At 45.4% G+C, this 24,444-nt stretch overlaps 1 protein-coding gene across 1 annotated transcript; it reads right to left on the reverse strand.

Annotated features, from left to right (window-relative positions):
* Nucleotides 1-1,431: 1,431 nt before the first annotated feature.
* On the reverse strand, nt 1,432-17,744 carry LOC144491863 (putative uncharacterized protein C3orf49). Its single transcript, XM_078210153.1, has 5 exons — nt 17,632-17,744; nt 11,747-12,207; nt 2,399-2,529; nt 2,184-2,300; nt 1,432-1,623 (listed from the first exon to the last, which is right to left on the reverse strand). Exons 1-5 carry the CDS (start codon nt 17,742-17,744, stop codon nt 1,432-1,434), a joined length of 1,014 nt encoding a protein of 337 aa, XP_078066279.1.
* Between the last annotated feature and the right edge of the window lie 6,700 nt (nt 17,745-24,444).

The raw sequence follows: 24,444 nt of genomic DNA on the forward strand, positions 1-24,444 counted from the left end.
GGCCTGATCGCTGGCCCCCCCAAGCATGCCCCGACCCCTTTGCCCTCCACCTGCCTCGATCACTGCCCCCCACAGCCCGATCTCCCATTCAACAGTCACAACCCCCGCCACTCCCCACCCCCTCTCTCCCCCCTCCCCCCCAGAACCCCAATGGCCAGCTGGCCGCCCTCCCTCTGATCGCAATCCTGACTGCAGAGTGGCAGCGGGACCTCCCACTCCCACTGGTCACCCCTTCATCAGGCCCTGCCCCTCAGGCCTCGCCCCCTTGGCACTGCCCCATGCCTGATGGGCAGTGCCAAGATGTCCCCGGGCATTGGCACATTGCCCCTTGGGTAGTGCCAGGGTGCCCAGGCTAGCACTGCCAAGGTGCCAATGCCCAGGGGGCACCCCCCAGGCCTCCGACCTTCCGGGCCCGATTGCCCCCTGTTCACTCCAGTGGAGTCGGGCCGCTAGTTCCCTGAAATTGCGGAGCTACTATAAACCCCGCTGGAATGAAATACTCCTAGTGGGGTGGAAGAGGCTAGCGGCTTGGACACTTCAGTCTTGGGCCCGCTAATGATATTTAAATTAGATTTAAATACTCCTTTGAATGCGTAATACAGCTCCACACCTACTTCCAGCATGGAGCTGATGACCCTGGAAATCTGGTGTTGGGAGACACGCTCGGGACCGGACGTCCAGCACGGATCGTGCTAATCCAGTCCCGCTGAAATGTCCCGGCCTGCTGTGCTAAAAATTTAGCCTAGCGCGATGGAAGAATTGCTCCTGACAGATTTAGACATCATTCTGCCTAAGGACTCCACATATTTTTGAAAGGATTCTTCCTTAGCCTTCAACTTTCCTGATTAAGTTACCCATATCTGAGCGTCTGATTCATGAATGCCAGACAGCATCCATTTTCTAGTGGGCCGCTGCCACATTGCATGTCTGGAAGCCAAACCTCCTCAAGAGGAGGCTGTTTACTGACAGGGACAAAATTACACATTTGACTCTCTTTTTCACTTTGTTGCGAGCCAACAACGTTGGTTGAAAATGAAAAGCCAACTAACGCACAAAAGTGGAAAGCCTCTCTTCACCCACACGCCAGACGCATAAAATTGACCTATTGGACACAACAGGTATTTGTATTAATGCACTAGTCAATCTATAGCATCTGAGCAAGATTGCCAATTAGTGCTGAATTGGGCCAATTTTGAACTAAGACTACCCAATTAACTTATGGCATATGAATATAAAGGATTTAGCACTGAGGCTAATATGATCATCTAATTGCATTTACTGTGAATACACTAGACTATTCCAACTCAACCTAATAATTCCCCAGCACAGCATATTATAGTTGTTTGCATTTAAACTTAATGGTGAACCTTGAGTAATAAATTGAGAAATTCCTTTCTAAAAATTGTACATACTGTAAGAATTAAGGCAGATTTAGCAGCAGCATCCACAAAGGAAGTACTTCTTCCACTTGTATTTCCAGGCACTTTTCTTAGAAACTCGCTGAAACTGCTTGGATGATTGTAGGATTTCATCTCCCAAATACTCACACTGCTGGAGTTCTGCATGTCTTTGAGCCAGTAATTTCATTGACTTTTCAGAAACTGTTTCGATTAAGTCATCCACCTAATTGAAAGAATGTTAAACAGATATTACTTCAAGAGGTAATTAGTCATTGTCTACTGACACTTAAGCCCAATTTATATAAATGTGAAAGAAGACCTGAGAAATGTAATCCAATATCAGCTGGCAGAACAGTTTTATTATATATTTTTGTTCAACCGTGGGAAATGAGCATTGCTGGCTGACCAGCATTTATTGCCCTAGTTGCCCATGAGAAGGTGGTAGTGAGCTGTCTTCTTGAACAACTGAGTGGCTTGTTAGGCCATTTCAGAGGGCAGTTGAGAGTCAACCACATTGCTGTGGCTCTGGAGTCACATGTAGGCCAGACCAGGTAAGGCCGGCAGATTTCCTTCCCTCAAGGATGTTAGTGAACCAGATGGGTTTTTCATGGTCATCAGTAGATTCTTAATTCCAGGTTTTTTTTTATTGAATTCATCTGCCGTGGTGGGATTCGAACCTGGGTCCCAGAATGTTAAATGAATTTCTGGATTAATAGTCTAGCGATAATACCTCTAGGCCATCACCTTCCCTAAATTGTATACTAGGAATAAATGTATGCTTACTTGTGCTTGAAGCTTTCCTACTGTTAGGAAAGAATGTCGCCTATTTTGCTCCATCTTTTTAATTTTATTTTTCTTCTTGAATATTTTTAAGTACTGCCTTTTCTTTGAGTGGGGTGCCTATAATGAAACAAGCTTTGCTTTAGTATCAGAAAATTCATGCATCTTTTTAAACTTGTTATTACATAAACGTAATTCATGTTATTAATAACACAAACCTTTTGCATGTCAGTGGGAAGGCTTGTAACAGACACACGACGGGACATACGGCGGGACCTCACCACTAGATTGTTGCCAATAATGCTTGACGTTTCTGCCTCCAAGACATCAACGTCAACTTGGATAGTAGCTGTAAAGAAAATTGTACTGAATTTATTGTATTGGACTTATTGAGAATTGTATTGATTTATATACATTTCTAGTAAATTGTTGACAGTCAGTTGTATTCTTTTAATGTATAGAAGTGGCCAAAGAATTTGGGAGAAAGATTTTAGAAACTTGCTCCATAGAAACACATGATACATGGTAGCTGGAAGTAAGGTTTGTCAACAAGGAGTGCAGAAGTACATGCCTATGCAACCATTTTTGCATATCTCCGATACAAGCAAAGTTTGTTAAGAGTTGGGTGAATTCTCTAATTTCAGTTTATCCCAATTTGTGCAATGGAAGACAGTGTGCATGAAGAATGAAATAGTAATAACCTGGAACTTTTTCTCCTGTAATGCGAGGTGAAACAATGGCCTAGTGGTATTATTGCTAGACTATTAATCCAGAAACTCAGCTAATGTCCTGGGGAAGATATATATTTTTATTTCCAAATACAGCAACAGCTCAAAACAGGAAATGGAGCACAAGCCGGTCAGAAAGTGGATCAAACTTCCTCTTCTCCAGCCAGACATTTCGAATCCCGCCACAGCAGATGGTGGAATTTGAATTCCAGAAAAAAAAATCTGGATTTAAGAATCTACTGATTACAATGAAACCGTTGTCGATTGTTGGAAAAACCCATCTGGTTCACTCATGTCCTTTAGGGAAGGAAGTCTACCATCCTTACCTGGTCTGGTCTACATGTGACTCCAGAGCCACAGCAATGTGGTTGACTCTCAACTGCCCTCGGGCAAGTAGCGATGGGCAATAAATGCTGGCCAGCCAGCGAAGCCCATGTCTACGAATGAATTAAAAAAAGTATACAAAGAGTGAAAACCCTTTGCTGATCATTTGGGAGGTTTGTAATTGACAGTTGAATGTGCAATGTGACAACTAGGTTGTTGCTAATAATCTTTGTGAGTTGAAATTTTCAAGATTAAAATTGATAGGATTTTGTTGGAGTATAGGACATGGAGCAAAGTTGGGTAAAGGGAGTTGAGGTGCAAATCAACTATGATTTTAATTGATTGGTAGAACATACTTGAGGGGATGCATGGCCTAGTCTTGTTCCCGTCTTCCTATGTTCCTATTGAAAGTAGGACAAAAGGCAATGGGTTCAAACAAATTAAAGTCAAACTTGGGACATGCCAGAGAATTTTGTGATAGGGATTGAGGATGGGTTTATAGAAGAATTGTTAGAATGTTTTCTAGTTTGGCGGAATCACCTCCCTCATCTTGTAAACTTGCATTTTCCTGTTAATATTTTTATGCAGTTCCCAAATACTTATCAAAAAAGGTTGACAATAATCAATTTACATATTTAGATTTTGTGAAGTAAATACTGATAAATATCTTTGACAAAGGTGTACAAAGTCATGCAAATTATTAAAACTATCTGCTCCTAAACACCAGTATGTAGCCAATTACTTGGAACATAGAAACATAGAAGATAGGAGCAGGAGAAGGCCGTTTGGCCATTCGAACCTGCTCTGCCATTCATTACGACCATGGCTGATCATCCAACTCAATAGCTTAATCCTGCTTACTCCCATAACCTTTGATCCCATTCATCCTAAGTGCTATATCTAGCTGCCTCTTGAATACATTCAATATTTTGGCATCAACTACTTTCTGTGATAATGAATTCCACAGGTTCATCACTCTTTGGGTGACGAAATGTCGCCTCACCTCCGTCCTAAATGGTCTACTCCCCCACCATCGGGAATATCCTCCCTATATCTATCCTGTCTAGTTCTGTTAGAATTTTATAAGTCTCTATGAGTCTCTTGATTATGAATTCAAATTGAAACAAGTTACAAAATAACTTCAGCATTCTTTATATTAAGAGTGTGGATTAATCCTCCATTTGCCTTTTTCTGCTGATGGTGCTGACTACTTATAGCTTCAGCACAAACATCTAGCAGCCTTAATGAAGGTCCAGCTACTGGGAAGACGGAAATGTGCCAAATGTTGCTCCCAATCTGCTCTTCAGTTACATTTGCAATCAGTTTTGCACACGTACGTTTGTGTACATCAATTTGCAATGATTCTAGGAATCTACTTAGACCATAAGACATAGGAGCAGAATTAGGCCACTCAGCCCATCGAGTCTGCTCCACCATTCAATCATGGCTGATTTTTTTCTCATCCGCATTCTTCTGCCTTTTCCCCGTAACCCCTGATGCCCTTATTAATCAAGAATCTATCTATCTCTGTCTTAAAGATACTCAATGACCTGGCCTCCACAGCCTTCCGTGACAAAGAGTTCCACAGATTCACCACTCTCTGACTGAAGAAATTCCTCCTCATCTCTGTTTTAAAAGATCGTCTCTTTAGCCTGAGGTTGTGCCCTCTGGTTCTAGTTTTTCCTATTAGTGGAAACATCCTCTCCACGTCCACTCTATCCAGGCCTCGCAGTATCCCGTAAGTTTCAATAAGATCCCCCCTCATCCTTCTAAACTCCAACGAGTACAGACCCAGAGTCCTACTTGCATAACTTCAATTAAAAATTCTCTTCCTAACTAGTGCTACCATATTAAGAATCTTCCTTTCTTTACTAACCAATGAACTAGCCTCCGTTAAAAAGAAGGTAAGTGGATCTTAAAACAATAGCTTTTAATATGATAAACTGTCTAAAGGCTTCACAGGAACATTATAAAATAAAAAATGACACAGCCATGTGAGGAGACATTTGACCAGGTGACCAAAAGCTGGGACAAAGGAATGGATTAAGGAGTGTTTTAAAGGAGGAAAGTGAAGGAGGGAGGCAGAAAAGCACAGGGAAGAAATGTCAAAGCTTGGGGTGTAGGCAGTTTAGATCCCAAACGGAAAGACCAGTGGCAACAAGAGGAAAGAAAATACTAAAAGAAAAGTTCTTATCTGTTGTCCTCCTTTGGTGGAGCAATTAAAATCAGAGATGCCTAAGGGATCAGAATTAGAGAAGTACAGATACCTCAGAGGGTTGTGGGGCTGGAGGAGATTATAGAGATAGGGAAGGGTGAAACCATGTGCCGTTTGGAAACAAGGCTGGGAATTTTAAAATCAAGATGTTGCTTTACCAGGGTAATCTCTGAGCTATGGGGTGATAGGTGGACAGCACCTGCTGCAAGTTAGGACATGAGTGGCAGAGTTTTGGATGACCTCAAATTTACAGGCGGTAGAATGTGGGAGACCAGTCAGGAGTGCGTTAGAATAGTCAAGTCTGGAGGAAACAAAGGCACAAGTGAGGGTTTCAGCAGCAGATAAGCTGAGACGGGGCACAGTCGGACAATGTTACGGAGGTGGAAATAGGCAATCTTAGCGATGGTCGTGACTATGTGGCCAGAAGCTCCTCTCAGGCCAAATATAACATCAAGATTGTGAACAGACTGGTTTAGAACGTCACCAAGGAGAGGGATAGAGTTGGCAATTAGAGAATGATGTTTGGAGTGGGGACTAAAAACAATGACAACAGAAATCCCAATATTAAATTGGCAGAAATTTCTGCTCATCTAGTCCTGGATGTTGGATAAGCAGTCTGATAATTTAGCATAACCGGGGGGCGGGGGGGTCGAGATTGGTGGTAGTGAGATAGATCTGGGTGTTGTCAGCATACATACGCTGCGCTTTCAGATGATATTGCCAAGTGGCAGCATGTCGTTGAAAGATAGGAGGAGGCCAATGATTGAAGACGCCAGAGGGAACAGTGCGAGAGTTATCTGAAGAAGTCATATGGACTTGAAATGTTAACTCTGTTTCTCTCTCCACAGATGCTGCCAGACCTGCTGAGGTTTTCCAGCATTTTCTGTTTTGATTTCAGATTTCCAGTATCTGCAGTATTTTGCCTTTACATTATTGCAAGTGATTGAATGGATAAGGATGGTACTGGCTGATGGTAGTCCCACCCTAAGAGGCATCAGAGGATGATGCCGTGGTCAACTGTGTCAAAGGCTGCAAATAGGTCGAGAAGAACGAGGAAGGAATGTTTATCTTTGTGGCAGTCAGAGCTGGGAAGTGATATAAATACAGATAAAGTAGGCATTGCTTTGTTGAGACTGCACCGAAGACAAGTTGTTGTCTGAGAATATATGAAGCTTTAATCTGCCTCAGGTGTGTGTATAATATCGGCGAATGTGTTCATTGGATATCAAAAGGAAAAATGATGCTGACCATATTCACCCTGCGGAGCACAATGAATCACAAACACAGTACAACCTTTCCAGAACCAAACGACTGGTGGATATACAATGTTAGAACTGTCCCTTTTATGAGAATCACTTCACCATGACTTTAAAAATTATACATAAACAGGGCCAATGTCTAAATCCGACTGTCCAACTCTGTCACCTGGTGGTTTCAGAGCTGAACTGCAAATCACAGACTGTATTGTGAATTACACCTTCTGCAGTTCAGATCCCAAAGGGAAGGATAAGTGGCACCAAGAAGAAAAAAACACGAAAAGAAAAATTCTTATCTGTTGCCCTCCTCGGGGATAAAGTTTAAAATGAAATACCAGACAGATCTCCACAAGGTGAGGTTAGTGCTGTGAGCTGATGTTACCTGCGATGGTGTTTTAAACCCCAAAAGATATCTTGGAACATTTTTTTTGTGGTGTACATTTGTTTGGAATAATGTGAGGGAAAATGTACAATCCAGTGAGGAATCAGTCTGGTCATTGTGCAAACAATTAATAAAGAGGATTTATAAAGAAAAGAAAACGCAGAAGAAAGATTAATATAAACTATGACACTTAAGTATATTAATGACTAAACACACCATTGTATCTGAAATTACCTTTTGTTCCCAAAATATAACCACATTCCCCAGCTCACTGAGACACCCCTTTTCCCAAACAACATCCATTTAGTAACTCTATTAGTGAAATCCAGCTCATAGTTACTGTGGGAGTGGAGAACTGAGCTCAGCAGGAGGTCGGCCAAGGGGGCCAGGAAAATTAGCAGCACCTCATTGTAGACTGGCTGTCTCTGCATATACATGAAATAGCACAAAGCGGATGTTTCACTATATCTATCAACAGGACACAGCTGAATGTCCTTGCTAACAGCACTGAAACTGTGATTAAGACATGATTAAATGACCATTGTCTGAACGGTCATTCCATCCATCTACCACTAAAATTATGACATTATTGATGGGACGCGATTAAACAGCTATTGTCTCGGGTCTACCTCTTTGTATCATATGTAAATAATTTACCAGTGTGCGTGACGAGAAACAATTATCTTTACTAGAAGTTGTGCCCTATAAAAAAGGATGACTGTACATAATTGAGCAAAGCAGACTGAAGAAGCATTAAGAATTCTTCAGTTCTCTCCTTATCGATAAGAAGGCAATAAAGGATACATCGTTCACGAACACTGGGTTCAATGATCTTTTTAGCTCTGACACCACACAATACAGCTTCGATGACCAAGTCTGAGAAAACATCTGTTCTTGGTTCAGCGAAGGCACAAATCTGAGGGGGGAATTTTCCCATCTTGCCCACCACAGGAATTGTAGCGGGCGCCACATGGACTGTGCAAAGGTCGTTGACCTAGGGCAGGATTTTCTGGTTTTGGGGCGAGTGCAGCTGGAAAATCCCACCCTGAGTCTTTTAGAGGAGAAGAATATCTGCAATCTACTGTGGCTCTAAATTTTAGATGGAACAGGCCTTCATGATTCTGAACATAGATGGTACTGGGCTCTCTGAAGATTAGGTAGAGATAGCCTGTCTGACTGTTGGATGGAAAATGAACCCGCTTCCCCAATGAGGGTGCTGGTAGTTATACTGTTCGATCTCTTTGATATTCTACCCTGTAGATTCGACTGTCTACATCTCTCAAATTCCTGGGGTGGGATTGTCCCAAGAAAATTTGAAGTGTCGAATTTGTGTAAAAACTGGAGTAAATCACACTGGTTTTTTCAGCAAGATTTTCAAAATGAATCTCCCTCGCTCTGTGCACTGCAGAGTGCACTAGCGTAAATCAGTCCAGAAACTTATGGGCGGGCCTATTCCAGCTGGAGAGGCCAGCAGCATAGCGCTGAGTGGGCCAATGCGCTGATCTGTCAGTGCTGGGATCGGTGCAGTAGCCCCTGTCTACCGGCCTCCTGATCACTGGCCAGCTCGATTGCTGGCTAGCCCCACGACCCCTGCATTGCCAGCCGTGCAACCACCCCCCGCGGCCCAATCGCTGGCCTCCCGAGCATGTGTAGGCCCAGCCCCAATCTCCAGCCTCCCTTCCCGGCCCGCCCCAATCTCCTCGCCACCCCCCCCCCCCCAATCCCCTCCCCCCTCCCCCACCAACCGGCAGTCCTGACATCCGGCAGTGCTGACCCTCCCCTGCAGCCCCGATCCCCCTGCAGGCTGCATCCCCCCACCCCGATGGCCAGCCCCGATCGCTGGCCTTCCTTCCTCCTCCACTGATCTTGACTGCAGAGTGGCAGTGGGACTCCCCACCCCCACCAATCGTCTCCCCAGAGGCCGGCCCATCAGGCCCCACCCCCTTGGCATTGCCACATGCCTGATGGGCAGAGCCAAGGTGCCCCCTGGGCAGTGGCACTTTGCCCCTTGGGCAGTGCCAGAGGGCTCAGGCTTGCACTGTCAAGGTGGCAATGCCCAAGGGGCATCCCCGGTGCCTCTGGGTGGGCCCTCGATTGCCCCCCCTTCACTCCAGCTGGATCAGGCTGCCAGCTCCCTACAAGTGGGGAGTGAACCACTCTTGGTGGGGGAGGGGGGGGGGTTGCGAGAGGCTAGCAGACCCGGAGATTTCAGTCCCGGATCCGCTAATAGGATTTAAATTAGATTTAGATTATCTGCTGCATATATAAGGCAGCTGTGTGCCGATTTCCAGTGCGTAGCTGACGGCGCTGGAAATCCAGTGCTGGGAGACGCACAGAGGCCCGGACACCCAGTGCAAATCATGTAAATTGGCCGCCGCTAGCATCTCCTGGCCTGCTGCGCTAAAAAAGCAGCGCAGCGGGATGGGTATGTCCCCCATCCTGTGTCTTTAGAAGTTGGTAGGAGGAGAGGTACTCAATACAATTATTGTTACTAGAGAGGCAGTGCTTGGTAGACTAACGGGCCTGAAGGTGGACAAGTCCCCGGGCCCGGATGGAATGCATCCCAGGGTACTGAAAGAAATGTCAGAGGTAATAGCGGATGCGTTAGTGGTTATTTATCAAAATTCACTGGACCCTGGGGTAGTGCCAGCTGATTGGAAAACGGCTACTGTTACGCCGCTGTTTAAAAAAGGAAGTAGACAAAAGGCGGGTAACTACAGGCCGGTTAGCTTAACGTCTGTAGTTGGGAAAATGCTGGAATCCATCATTAAAGAAGTAATAGCAGGCCATCTGGATAAGAATGGTTCGATCAAGCAGACACAGCATGGATTCATGAGAAGAAAGTCGTGTTTGACAAACTTACTGGATTTTTATGAAGATGTGACTAGTGCGGTTGACGGAGGGGAACCGGTAGATGTGGTGTTTTTGGATTTCCAAAAGGCATTCGATAAGGCGCCTCACAAAAGGTTGCTGCAGAAGATTGGGGCACACGGAGTTGGGGGTAGGGTGTTAGCGTGGATTGGGGATTGGCTATCCAACAGGAAGCAGAGAGTTGGAATAAATGGGTGCTTTTCTGGTTGGCAGATGGTGACTAGTGGCGTGCCGCAGGGATCGGTATTGGGGCCTCAACTGTTTACTATTTACATAGATGATCTGGAGGAGGGGACTGAGTGTAGGGTAACAAAGTTTGCTGACGACACGAAGATAAGTGGGATAGTGAATTGCGTGGAGGAAGCGGAAGGTCTGCAGAGAGATTTGAATAGGCTGAGTGAGTGGGCGAGGATCTGGCAGATGGAGTATAACGTTGGCAAATGCGAGTTTATTCACTTTGGAGGAAATAATAGCAAATTGGATTATTATTTAAATGGAAAAAAATTACAACATGCTACTGTGCAAAGGGACCTGGGGGTCCTTGTGCATGAGTCGCAAAAACTCAGTCTGCAAGTACAACAGGTGATCAAGAAGGCAAATGGGATGTTGGTATTTATCGCGAGGGGGATAGAATATAAAAGCAGAGAAGTCTTGCTGCATCTGTACAAGGCATTGGTGAGGCCGCAGCTGGAATACTGTGTGCAGTTTTGGTCCCCTTACTTGAGAAAGGATATATTGGCCTTGGATGGAGTGCAGAGAAGGTTCACCAGGTTGATACCGGAGATGAGGGGTGTAGAATATGAGGAGAGATTGAGCAGATTAGGTTTGTACTCGTTGGAGTTTAGAAGGCTGAGGGGTGATCTTATAGAGGCATATATATGGGCGGCACGGTAGCACAGTGGTTAGCACTGCTGCTTCACAGCTCCAGAGACCTGGGTTCGATTCCCGGCAAGGGTCACTGTCTGTGTGGAGTTTGCACATTCTCCTCGTGTCTGCGTGGGTTTCCTCCGGGTGCTCCGGTTTCCTCCCACAGTCCAAAGATGTGCGGGTTAGGTTGATTGGCCATGCTAAAATTGCCCCTTTGTGTCCTGAGATGCGTAGGTTAGAGGGATTAGTGGGTGGGATATGAGGGTAGGGCCTGGGTGGGATTGTGGTCGGTGCAGACTCGATGGGCCGAATGGCCTCTTTCTGTACTGTAGGGTTTCTATGATTTCTATGATAAGATAATGAAGGGGCTGGATAGGGTAGAAGTGGAGAGATTCTTTCCACTTAGAAAGGAAACCAGAACTAGAGGGAACAGCCTCAAAATAAAGGGGGGTCAGTTTAGGACAGAGTTGAGGAGGAACTTCTCTCAGAGGGTGGTGAATCTCTGGAATTCTCTGCCCACTGAAGTGGTGGAGCCTATCTCGTTGAATATGTTTAAGTCACGGATAGATGGATTTCTGATCGGTAGGGAAATTAAGGGTTATGGGGAGCAGGTGGGTAAGTGGAACTGATTCACTTCAGATCAGCCATGATCTTATTGAATGGTGGGGCAGGCTCGAGGGGCTAGATGGCCTACTCCTGCTCCTATTTCTTATGTTCTTATGTTATCATTTGTATAGCCCAACTGATCTCTGGTAAACATTTTTCTGAACTCAACACGTAGCAAACAGAGGCAAGCACACCAGTTAACTGAAAGTTAAACCTTCACCCTCTTTGGTGTGCGTCAGGTAGGCTTTCATTTTAACAGAGAAACGGCCCTAAAGCCTTTTTTCTAACATTAAAGTTATTCAGCTCTGTATACAAACCAGTTTTTTGCGGTTGCGACTTCAATGTTGAAATCATCTTTGTTTCATCAATATTTGCCAATTGCTTGGCCTGTCCTTTGGATGTCTTGTGGTCTGTGCATCTGTATGAGTATGAATCATTACTCTGTACACAATCTGGTGCTGCTCTTCCCAGGAACTGCAGCGGTGAACCAGTGACCTTGCTGGTTCTCAGAATCCTATCGCATTTCACTGTAAATCGTGGGAAGTTTCGAGTTCTTGAAGGACTTCTTGTACAATTCCTTCCAATTGTCTTGTCAAAATTCTTTAACTGCTTGTTTTGGCAGTGATGTGTTATAAACCTCCCTAATGTTTTTCGCATTTTACTCATAAGGCTTTTTCTCTTGGATTCACTATATTCGGCACCATTCTCTCTGGATAATTCATCCGCAGGGATGAAAATTAGGGGCTTTACGAGATTGGTGGAAACAGCTCTGTGCCACCTGTTCCAAACGGCAAGATAGAAATAATTAATGTAATAAGAATGTAATTCAACCAACATTCCAAACATCACAACATTCATTATTTACAAGTAGACGTTACTATTTATTACATTCACATGGAGTTTGTATAATTAATCAGCTAATTAGACCTTTCCCACTTTCAAAATCTAGTGGAAAACCCATTCATTGGAATTTAAGTCACTTCTGGTTTCCTCTTCAACTTGCAGGAGATTCAACTCATCATCTATGGTGAAGATAATCTGGAGGACTTCATGCAGAGAACTTCCGATTTAGCTGATAGAAGAACAGACCATACATTACCTAAGGAGCTGCCTATAGACTGGACTAGCTTCTCTTTTCACTTCTGCACCTTTACCTCCTGGGTCCCCTCAGGATCTATCCTTGGATTTATCCTATTTCTCAACTATATGTTGCCCTTTGGTGACATGAAAGCAGTGTCAGTTTTATTGTGTATACTGAACACAAGGAGCTCATCCTGAAACTGTAAAATCCATTATCCACCCCTCGGCTGCTCCGATTCCGTGGCGGGTGGGGCAGTAAACTTCTGGCCATGGAGTTCTTCTTCACCATCACCTCTTAATGCCTCCACTGTCTCTAAATTATCACAGTAAGCAGTCTCACAACACCAGGTTAAAGTCCAACAGGTTTATTTGGTAGCAAATACCATAAGCTTTCGGAGCAATGCTCCTTCGTCAGATGGAGTGGTCTCTGTTCTCAAACAGGGCACAGACACAGAAATCAAATTACAGAATACTGATTAGAATGCAAATCTCTACAGCCAGCCAGGTCTTAAATGCACAGACAATGTGGGTGGAGGGAGCATTCAACACAGGTTAAAGAGATGTGTATTGTCTCCAGACAGTACAGCTTGTGAAATTGTGCAAGTCCAGGAGTCAAGCTGTGGGGGTTACTGATAATGTGACATAAATCCAACATCCCGGTTTAGACCGTCCTCATGTGTGCGGAACTTGGCTATCAGTTTCTGCTCAGTGACTCTGCGCTGTCGTGTGTCGTGAAGGCCGCCTTGGAGAACGCTTACCTGAAGATCCAAGGCTGAATGCCCGTGACTGCTGAAGTGCTCCCCCACAGGAAGAGAACAGTCTTGCCTGGTGATTGTCGAGCGGTGTTCATTCATCCGTTGTCGTAGCGTCTGCATGGTTTCCCCAATGTACCATGCCTCGGGACATCCTTTCTTGCAGCGTATCAGGTAGACAACGTTGGCCGAGTTGCAAGAGTAGGTACCATGTACCTGGTAGATGGTGTTCTCACGTGAGATGATGGCATCCGTGTTGATGATCCGGCACGTCTTGCAGAGGTTGCTGTGGCAGGGTTGTGTGGTGTCTTGGTCACTGTTCTCCTGAAGGCTGGGTAGTTTGCTGCGGACAATGGTCTGTTTGAGGTTGCGTGGTTGTTTGAAGGCAAGAAGTGGGGGTGTGGGGATGGCCTTGGCGAGATGTTCGTCTTCATCAATGACATGTTGAAGGCTCCGGAGGAGATGCCGTAGCTTCTCCGCTCCGGGGAAGTACTGGACGACGAAGGGTACTCTGTCCACCGTGTCCCGTGTTTGTCTTCTGAGGAGGTCGGTGCGGTTTTTCGCTGTGGCACGTCGGAACTGTTGATCGATGAGTTGAGCGCCATATCCTGTTCTTATGAGGGCATCTTTCAGCGTCTGGAGGTGTCTGTTGCGATCCTCCTCATCCGAGCAGATCCTGTGTATTCGGAGGGCTTGTCCGTAGGGGATGGCTTCTTTTACGTGTTTAGGGTGGAAGCTGGAGAAGCTTCCACCCTAAACACGTAAAAGAAGCCATCCCCTACGGACAAGCCCTCCGAATACACAGGATCTGCTCGGATGAGGAGGATCGCAACAGACACCTCCAGACGCTGAAAGATGCCCTCATAAGAACAGGATATGGCGCTCAACTCATCGATCAACAGTTCCGACGTGCCACAGCGAAAAACCGCACCGACCTCCTCAGAAGACAAACACGGGACACGGTGGACAGAGTACCCTTCGTCGTCCAGTACTTCCCCGGAGCGGAGAAGCTACGGCATCTCCTCCGGAGCCTTCAACATGTCATTGATGAAGACGAACATCTCGCCAAGGCCATCCCCACACCCCCACTTCTTGCCTTCAAACAACCACCCAACCTCAAACAGACCATTGTCCGCAGCAAACTACCCAGCCTTCAGGAGAACAGTGACCACGACACCACACAACCCTGCCACAGCAACCTCTGCAAGACGTGCCGGATCATCAACACGGATGCCATCATCTCACGTGAGAACACCATCTACCAGGTACATGGTACCTACTCTTGCAACTCGGCCAACGTTGTCTACCTGATACGCTGCAAGAAAGGATGTCCCGAGGCATGGTACATTGGGGAAACCATGCAGACGCTACGACAACGGATGAATGAACACCGCTCGACAATCACCAGGCAAGACTGTTCTCTTCCTGTGGGGGAGCACTTCAGCAGTCACGGGCATTCAGCCTTGGATCTTCAGGTAAGCGTTCTCCAAGGCGGCCTTCACGACACACGACAGCGCAGAGTCACTGAGCAGAAACTGATAGCCAAGTTCCGCACACATGAGGACGGTCTAAACCGGGATGTTGGATTTATGTCACATTATCAGTAACCCCCACAGCTTGACTCCTGGACTTGCACAATTTCACAAGCTGTACTGTCTGGAGACAATACACATCTCTTTAACCTGTGTTGAATGCTCCCTCCACCCACATTGTCTGTGCATTTAAGACCTGGCTGGCTGTAGAGATTTGCATTCTAATCAGTATTCTGTAATTTGATTTCTGTGTCTGTGCCCTGTTTGAGAACAGAGACCACTCCATCTGACGAAGGAGCATTGCTCCGAAAGCTTATGGTATTTGCTACCAAATAAACCTGTTGGACTTTAACCTGGTGTTGTGAGACTGCTTACTGTGCTTACCCCAGTCCAACGCCAGCATCTCCACATCTAAATTATCAGACAGCTTGTCCAGTACAGGATGAGCAGTAAATTCCTCCAAGTAAATATTGGGAAGATCAGAGGCATCCTTGGCCTGCACTACAAGCTCTGTTTCCCAGTCACCAACTCCATCCCTCTCCCTGGCAACAGTCTGAGGCTGAATCAGACTACAGGCATCCTGGATTTCACCTTGAGGTGAGCTTCTGACCACATATTCATACCATCACTAGGAGCGCCTATTGGCACCCTCTGTAACATCGTCCATCTTCATTCCTGCCTCAGCTTATCAGCTGCTGAAACCCTTGTGCATGTTTTTGTTACCTCAATGCTTGATTATTCCAACACATTCCTCTTTGGCCTCTAACCTTCTACCCTCTGTAAACATAAGTTAATCTATGAGTCCTTATCTCCTGTTCACCTATCACACCTCTGAATCCTGACCTACATTGGTTCCTAGTTAAGCAACGTCATGATTTTAAAGTTCTCATCCTTGATATCAAATTCCTCTGAATCTTTACCCCTCCCTATTTCTGTAATCTCCTCCAGCCCCACAATCCCTCAAGATGTCTACATTCCATCAATTCTGGCCTCTTCAGTATCACTGACTTTAGTTGCTGCACCATTGATGGCCATGGCTTTAGCTGTTAAGTTTCTAAACTCTTGAATTATTTCCACAAACATCTCAGTCTCTCAAGCACTCCTTTAAGATTCAGGATCAAATTTTACTTTCTAACGCTCTTGTGATTCCCTCTATTGAGGGAAAGGTGCTACATAAATACAAGTTGTTGTTGACTTGAACAGCTACTCTTAGTAGCAGATAATGAGGTTAATTTGGAGTAACTGTATGGATTGTTGGACTAATTCAGCAACCCTGTATTTAAATTATAGTTATGACTATCATTTAAAATTGATTGTTATTAATGACTGAGATTATTCAACTTTCAGCATGAATGGAATACTTTGCTATTTGATTAATCTGTGTCAAGTGGAAATATGTTAGCACCGCCAGAAACATTAGAGGTAGGTCTTCTATTAACCTGTTCACAGCATAAAGGAAATGTTCACTCCCCTGGCAGAGGAGTTGGGGTGATAAAAAAGATTTTTAATAAGGAAGAAATGGTGGTAAACAAATTGCAAAACCAAATATTGTTAGTAGTTTGGGAATTTTCTTTATCTGTTTGTTTAGACATCCTGATTAGACAAGAAAGAGAACTGTTTTCTAAAGCCATATTGTTCACTTTTAAATCTTAAACTCTTTTAAGTAAAAGTGTTCAATCAACCAGAAACTTTGCCCAACCCAAAAAGGAATTTTGCTGTTGTATTTACATTGTTTATTAACTTGACTTAAATTTACTGGGGAATCACTGGGGAAGCAATTTATTAGGAAAAGTAGACAATACTTCGACCAGTCATTCAAGCAGGTTGGCCATCAAATCTTCATGCCAAATGTGAATAGCATTATTAAAAGACAAGCCCTTAGAGGAATTTTTAAAAATAAAACGCTGTCAATGAAACATATTTTTTGCTAACTTTGTTATTTTTAACATTTTATGTGATGGATGAAAATTTTGTTCAGAAATTTCTTCACCAAGGCTCACTAAGTTAGAAAGTGAATTCTTTTTAGTCTAAAAGAACATCTACTTGGTGAGTCTCATTCTCTTAAATATAAACATAACTCCATAGGCTTAAATTATTTTGACCAAAACTCTATGACTGTAGGGCATATTTCCAAATGTTATGAGCCATATCATTCAGACGTCGACAACAACATGCAATCACCATTAATACATTAAACAAAAACTATAGCTTGCCAGGTTGATGAAACTGGGTACAAAATACTTGAACGTGAGCATTTGATCATGAGGTTCTTCATTTGCTTAATACACTGATATATTATCTCAAAATCTATGTGGGTTTTTAGTAGCTTGCTATCACTCTGTAATTCAGGCTAAAAGTCAGTTATAAATCACTTCACACATCATAATGCAGCTTACCATACTATTTATAGTATCATAAATCAACACTAAAATAGTCCAGCAGTGCACAATTAGAACTGAATTCAGATTGTAGAGCAGCATTTCCAGTTAAATAAACTAATCTTGACATAGTATGCCATTTTCCTGAACTGGGAAGTGGTTAACATTAAAATTTATACCCATTTTAGCAGTTGAGTTAGTTACTTAAAAAAGGCAGAATTACAAATCATCACTAAATGCAAATTTGGCAAATTTTCACAAAATTATATTTAAACGCTTTGTGTCAGTGGAACGTCGGACCATTTATGAAGTTTGTTGCTAATTACTGAAAAGCAAAGCAAAGAACAGTGGAGCTACATATAACATGAGATTAGTGTTAATGTTTAGGTTTACAACATGGCAGCAGTAAGGCCGAACGACTTTGCAAGATAATGCAGTTCACAGATTTGCCGATACTCACCTCACAATTCCCTTTTCTCTATGTTCAAGTGCCTCTCTTTCATGTTTAATCACTCGTCTGCAGTGTGGATCTTGGTTATAAACTGGCTGGGAATGAAGACGTTTCTTGCGCATGGTTATATTGGAGTGAATGAAGTGCAATTGAAAACTAAAGTGTTGCGATTGTTACACATGCACTGGGTCTCAACGATTAAACCTAAATCCCATTGGGAAATAGATGAATATTTAAAGGGGGATGAGAAATTCATTGTTGCTGTAATTGTGTAAGTGGCCAGCAGCTATTTATGGAATGTCAGATTCATTTGCTTGCCATTGTGAAGTGCATCATTGGGATTACAGTTGTGTGGCTATGAGGCCAGGCAGATGAGAAATCAGACACACCTGCGAAATTCCACAAGAGACTGCTAGGCAGTTAATTCATTTTCTTAAACATTGACAAAGAAGTCAGTTTGATGATATAAATAACATTTCCATCTGCAGGACAGAAAACAGCCAGAACAATGTGCCGATTGTAAGAAAGTGGGATAAACAAATGACTAAAATATTTAATCCAAAGTCTGCAAAAACATGGAAAATTCAGACAACTTAGTTTGTGAAAGCAACTTTCTTCTCAGGAAAGCTGCAGATGTCAGTTTCTGCATCTTTTGCCCCATATTCAGTAAGAATGAAGCTGCTAATACAAAGGCCAAATACCGTGAATGCTGGAAAACTGAAATAAGAACAGGAAATGCTGGAAACACCCAGCAGGTCGGGCAGAACCTATACTGATTGGGAAAATGGTGCTGTTAAAATGGTGTTGCAGACTACTGTCCTGATCGTGCTCCATTGCAGTTATTACCACTTTAAAAAGGGTCTGCTGCTCATTGGTTAAAGTACCTGCCTGTTTTGGGCAACAGGTACCTTTTAATATGCAAATAGGAATTTTATAGCTTATGTTCTCGGCCTTTTGGCTGAGATCAAGCGTCAGATCAAGCCCAAGATGAGGTGCAATGCCTCAACTTGTCAACTTGGATCTTATTTCTCTCTCTCAAGGGGACCTTGAATTGAATTGGATTTTGAATTTTGTTTTTGGAGCAAGCAAGGAATGGATTCGGGTTTGCCCCATCCATTCTGAGTATTGTAACTTTAAGGATGGAGTAAAAAATTAAAAACAAAATAAAGACCCCAATTTCCATGTTAGGATAGAACTGATGTGGAGATGCCGACGTTGGACTGGGGTAAACACAGTAAGAAGTCTCACAACACCAGGTTAAAGTCCAACAGGTTTATTTGGTAGCAAAAGCCACTAGCTTTCGGAACAGGCTGTTCCTTCGTCAGGTGGGTGGGAGTTCTGATCACAAACAGGGCACAAAGACACAAACTCAATTTACATGAATAAAGATTGGAATGTGAGTCTTTACAGCTAATCAAGTCTTAAAGATACAGACAATGTGAGTGGAGGGAGCATTAAGCACAGGTTAAAGAGATGTGTACTGTCTCCACAGTAAGATGTTTAACAACACCAGGTTAAAGTCCAACAGGTTTATTTGGTAGCAAAAGCCACACAAGCTTTCGAAGCTCTAAGCCCCTTCTTCAGGTGAGTGGGAATTCTGTTCACAAACAGAGCTTATAAAGACACAGACTCAATTTACATGAATAATGGTTGGAATGCGAATACTTACAACTAATCAAGTCTTTAAGAAACAAAACAATGTGAGTGGAGAGAGCATCAAGACAGGCTAAAAAGATGCGTATTGTCTCCAGACAAGACAGCCAGTGAAACTCTGCAGGTCCACGCAACTGTGGGAGTTACAAATAGTGTGACATGAACCCAATATCCCGGTTGAGGCCGTCCGCGTGTGTGCGGAACTTGGCTATCAGTTTCTGCTCAGCGACTCTGCGCTGTCGTGTGTCGCGAAGGCCGCCTTGGAGAACGCTTACCTGAAGATCAGAGGCCGAATGCCCGTGACCGCTGAAGTGCTCCCCAACAGGAAGAGAACAGTCTTGCCTGGTGATTGTCGAGCGGTGTTCATTCATCCGTTGTCGCAGCGTCTGCATAGTTTCCCCAATGTACCATGCCTCGGGACATCCTTTCTTGCAGCGTATCAGGTAGACAACGTTGGCCGAGTTGCAAGAGTATGTACCGTGTACCTGGTGGATGGTGTTCTCACGTGAGATGATGGCATCTGTGTCGATGATCCGGCACGTCTTGCAGAGGTTGCTGTGGCAGGGTTGTGTGGTGTCTTGGTCACTGTTCTCCTGAAGGCTGGGTAGTTTGCTGCGGACAATGGTCTGTTTGAGGTTGGGTGGTTGTTTGAAGGCAAGAAGTGGGGGTGTGGGGATGGCCTTGGCGAGATGTTCGTCTTCATCAATGACATGTTGAAGGCTCCGGAGGAGATGCCGTAGCTTCTCCGCTCCGGGGAAGTACTGGACAACGAAGGGTACTCTGTCCACTGTGTCCCGTGTTTGTCTTCTGAGGAGGTCGGTGCGGTTTTTCGCTGTGGCGCGTTGGAACTGTTGATCAATGAGTCTAGCGCCATATCCTGTTCTTATACTGTCTCCAGACAGGACAGCTAGTGAGATTTTGCACATCCAGGCAAGTTGTGGGGGTTACAGATAGTGTGACATGAACCCAATATCCCGGTTTAGGCCGTCCTCATGTGTGCGGAACCTGGCTATCAGTCTCTGCTCAGCGACTCTGCGCTGTCGTGTGTCGTGAAGGCTTCCTTTGGGAATGCTTACCGCCTTGGAGAACGCTTGGAGAATGGTCACGGACATTCATAGAATAGAATCATAGAATCCCTACAGTGCGGAAGGAGGCCATTCGGCCCATCGAGTCTGCACCGACCACAATCCCACCCAGGCCCTACCCTCACATATTTACCCACTAATCCCACTAACCTACGCATCTCAGGACTCTAAGGGGCAATTTTTAACCTGGCCAATCAACCTAACCCGCACATCTTTGGACTGTGGGAGGAAACCGGAGCACCCGGAGGAAACCCACGCAGACACAAGGAGAATGTGCAAACTCCACACAGACAGTGACCCGAGCCGGGAATCGAACCCGGGACTCTGGAGCTGTGAAGCAGCAGTGCTAACCACTGTGCTACACTTCAGCCTCTGATCTCCGGGTGAGTGTTCTCCAAGGCGGCCTTCACGACACACGACAGCGCAGAGTCGCTGAGCAGAGACTGATAGCCAAGTTCCGCACACATGAGGACGGCCTCAACTGGGATCTTGGGTTTATGTCACACTATCTGTAACTTCCACAACTTGCCTGGACTTGCAGAATCTCACTGGCTGTCCTGTCTGGAGACAATATACACATCTCTTTAACCTGTGCTTAATGCTCCCTCCACTCACATTGTCTGTACCTTTAAGACTTGATTAGCTGGAAAGACTCACATTCCAATCATTATTCATGTAAATTGAGTTTGTGTCTTTGTGCCCTGTTTGTGATCAGAACTCCCACCCACCTGACGAAGGAACAGCCTGTTCCGAAAGCTAGTGGCTTTTGCTACCAAATAAACCTGTTGGACTTTAACCTGGTGTTGTGAGACTTCTTACTGAGGATAGAACTGATCAGTAGATGCTCCATGCATTCACCATTCAGTTCCACGGGCAATGGGAGAGAGGAGGCCCAGCAGAGATAAGTTTGAAATGATTTTTCTGGGATCAGGGTAGAAAGGAGTGCTTCCTCGGGTCCCAGAAAAATAATCTTAATCACTGCTATCCTAGGATGATTAGTCCAATATGTTAACCCTTCACCCTCTACATGTAACTTACTGCCAGTCAGTATGATCCAATATCGGCCAGCCTTAATCCAGCGAGCTGAAACTGCCGACAGATTGGCTGCTCTGGCTTGTAAACATCAAAATACCTCTCTCTATTTTCCCAGCATCTAAATAATGTTAAAATTACAGCTTTTCTGTTTTGGTGCCTTTCAAGATTCCACTCTGTGGGGGCAATTCTCCCATTCCGACCCGCTCATTTTTTGGTGGGTCGGGCGGGGAGATTCACACATGTGCTGATTTGCGGGATTCACGTACGCGTTCCCGACATGCGCGCATTTCCCAACGCCAGATATCCGGCACAGTCGGGACTACACAGGAAACCGTTGGGAACAGCAGGTAAGTCCTTTTAATCTTATTTTAATGTGATTTAAATGTTATTATCGGGCGTGGGACTGAAGTCTCCGGGCTTGATCGCATCTCCCACTCCACCAGTACAATTTCACTCCGGCGGGGTTTAGATAGCTCCCTACTTTCGAGGAACTTGTGGGAGATCCTGCTGGACTGAAGGGGGGACAATCGGCCCCCCAGAGGTTCGGGCGGTGAGGGGGTGGTGCCCCCTGGGCATGGGCACCCTAGCAGTGTCAGCTTGTGACCCCGGCACTGCCCAAGGGGCAAAGTGCCCATGCCCAGGGGGCACCTTGCCACTGCCCACCAGGCATCAGGCAGTGCCAAGGGGGCAGGGCCTAGGGAGCAGTGTCAAGGGGCAGGGCCTAGGGGGGGGGCGATCGGTGGGGGTGGGGGGTCCCGCTGTCACTCTGCAGGCAGGATCGGTCGGGGCTGGAGGGAGGCCAATGCTTAAGGTGGGCTGGAGAGTGGTTTGCCGGGGGGTCTGCCTCTCATGGGTTAGGTCTGCCGGGGTGGGGGGGGGGGGTCTGCGTCCTGAGGGGGGGGGTGTGGTTCTGCCTCTTGGGAGGGGTCTGCCTTCTGCGGGGGGGGTTATGCTGGAGTGCGGCAAGATCGCCATTGCTTGGGGGGTGGGGGCTAGAGATCGGGGTGCTCCGGGACAGGAGGGGGGTCGGGGCTGGCCGGGGAATGCTCATGGGGGCTGCGATCGGGCCGTGGGGGGAGACTTGGCGGGGGGCAGCACTGCGAGGGTCCAGGCCTGGCCAGCGATTGAGCTGGCCAGCAAAGTGAAGGCTGACAGTGAGGGGCAACTGCATGTGCGCAGAGTTCTGGAACTGTCAGACTCCGGCGTGAAAAGGCCCCACCCCCTGAGCTTTTACTGATATTCATGATTGTGACCTCTTCATTGCACAGAGTGTGGGAGATTCGAGTCTGAACTCCCACTGAAAAAACAATTGTGATTTATGTCATTTTTCCTGCGAATTCAGCACTTAGAACTTTGTTGGGAGAATCGCCCCTATGTTTATTCCAGATGTCATGACACATCAGCTAATCTACGTGATAAATCTGGGATCAGGTTCAAGTCTGTTCATCTGTTTGTACTTGTATGTGCAGATCCTTTGTCTCAACTTTTCCTACGTTTCAAATATTAACCATATATGAAATCCATTATATTTCTATCTTTCTTTAGCTTTGAAGAAGAGTCATGTGGACTCGAAATGCTTATTTTGTTTCTTTCTCCACAGATGCTGCCCAACCTGCAGAGTTTTTCCAGAATTTTTTGTTTTATTTCAGGTATTAACACTTTAGTTTTCTCAGAATTTGGAAGCTTGGCTTTGTTCGTCCATTTTCTCACAGTGGCATCACTAGAAGAAAGTCATTGGATCGTTGAGTGTTGATTATTCATTAATTACTTGTTGAAACAACCTTTGTTGATTAACTGACTACTATCATTAACAAAATGTGAACTAATGTACTCCTCATGCGAAAGAAATGGGCGGCATGGTGGCACAGTGGTTAGCACTGCTGCCTCACAGCGCTAGGGTCCTAGGTTCAATTCCAGCCTGGGGTCATTGTCTGTGTGGAGTTTGCACATTCTCCCCGTGTCTGCGTGGGTTTCCTCCGGGTGCTCCAGTTTCCTCCCACACTCCAAAGATGTGTGGGGTTAGGTGGATTGGCCACGCTAAATTGATCCCAGTGTCAGGGGGATTAGCAGGGTAAATGCGTGGGGTTATGGGAAAAGGGCCTGCGTGGGATTGTGGTTGGTACAGACTTGATGGGCCGAATGGCCTCCTTCTGTACTGTGAAAGGAACTTCTCAAATTAATTTTTGAAACAATGTGGTACAGAAAGATCTGACAAGATACCAGATGTACACGGGGCAAGTCAAGAGTTAGGTGTAGAACCTATTGAAAGAATTACTTAAATCAAGGGGAGGTCACAAATGGTACATTGCCAGAGGTGCAAACAAGCTGGGTATAAATGAAAGAAAACTGAGGTGTCGCTGGGTAACCTGAGAATAAGTAGGAAAGCTGACTGATTGCTTTGAACACAGCTAAGATTGGACGGATTGTTGGGGCAGATGGTGCCAGGCACAGGATGTTGAAATAGCAAATCATCTCCATCATGTCATTAAAGATGAGCAAAGATCAGGAACATCAATTAATTGTATGTGTAGCCTCTCAAAGTTAAGAAAGAAATATATATAAAAAAACATTTACTGTTTCTGTCTCCCTCTATTTTTAAGACATATTATAACCTAAATAAACCACTTAAGTAGTCTACCAAATTTTCAACATAGCAATTTGGTGGTGGTGGTGGTGTTCTGTGTGTGTGGAGGTGGGTGGGAGTGGGGTTCTGTGTGTGTGTGGGTGGGGTTCTGTGTGCGTGTGGGGGTGGGGGAGGAGGCGGGGTTCTGGGTATGTGGGGGGGTGGTGGGGTGGGGGTGGGGTTCTGTGTGTGTGCGGAGGGGGGTGGGGTTCTGTGTGCGTGTGGGGGTGGGGGAGGAGGCGGGGTTCTGTGTGTGTGTGGGGGGGGTGGGGGTGGGGTTCTGTGTGTGTGTGTGTAGGGGTGGTGATGTGTGTGTGTGTGTACAGGGGGTGATGTGTGTGTGTGTGTAGGGGGGGGATGTGTGTGTTTAGGGGGGTGATGTGTGTGTGTGTGTGTGTGTGTGTAGGAGTGGTGATGTGTGTGTGT

Source organism: Mustelus asterias, chromosome 3 (assembly GCF_964213995.1).
Source record: "Mustelus asterias chromosome 3, sMusAst1.hap1.1, whole genome shotgun sequence".
NCBI classification, from domain to species: Eukaryota; Metazoa; Chordata; class Chondrichthyes; order Carcharhiniformes; family Triakidae; genus Mustelus; species Mustelus asterias.

Excerpts from the sequence above, each read along its gene's own strand:
- LOC144491863 (XM_078210153.1), bottom strand. The coding sequence starts at position 17,744 with ATGCGCAAGAAACGTCTTCATTCCCAGCCAGTTTATAACCAAGATCCA. Across the intron at positions 2,530-11,746 it reads GTCGCAACCGCAAAAAACTG|CTACTATCCAAGTTGACGTT; the intron begins GTTTGTATACAG and ends TTTTCTTTACAG. Across the intron at positions 1,624-2,183 it reads TAGGAAAGCTTCAAGCACAA|GTGGATGACTTAATCGAAAC; the intron begins GTAAGCATACAT and ends TCTTTCAATTAG.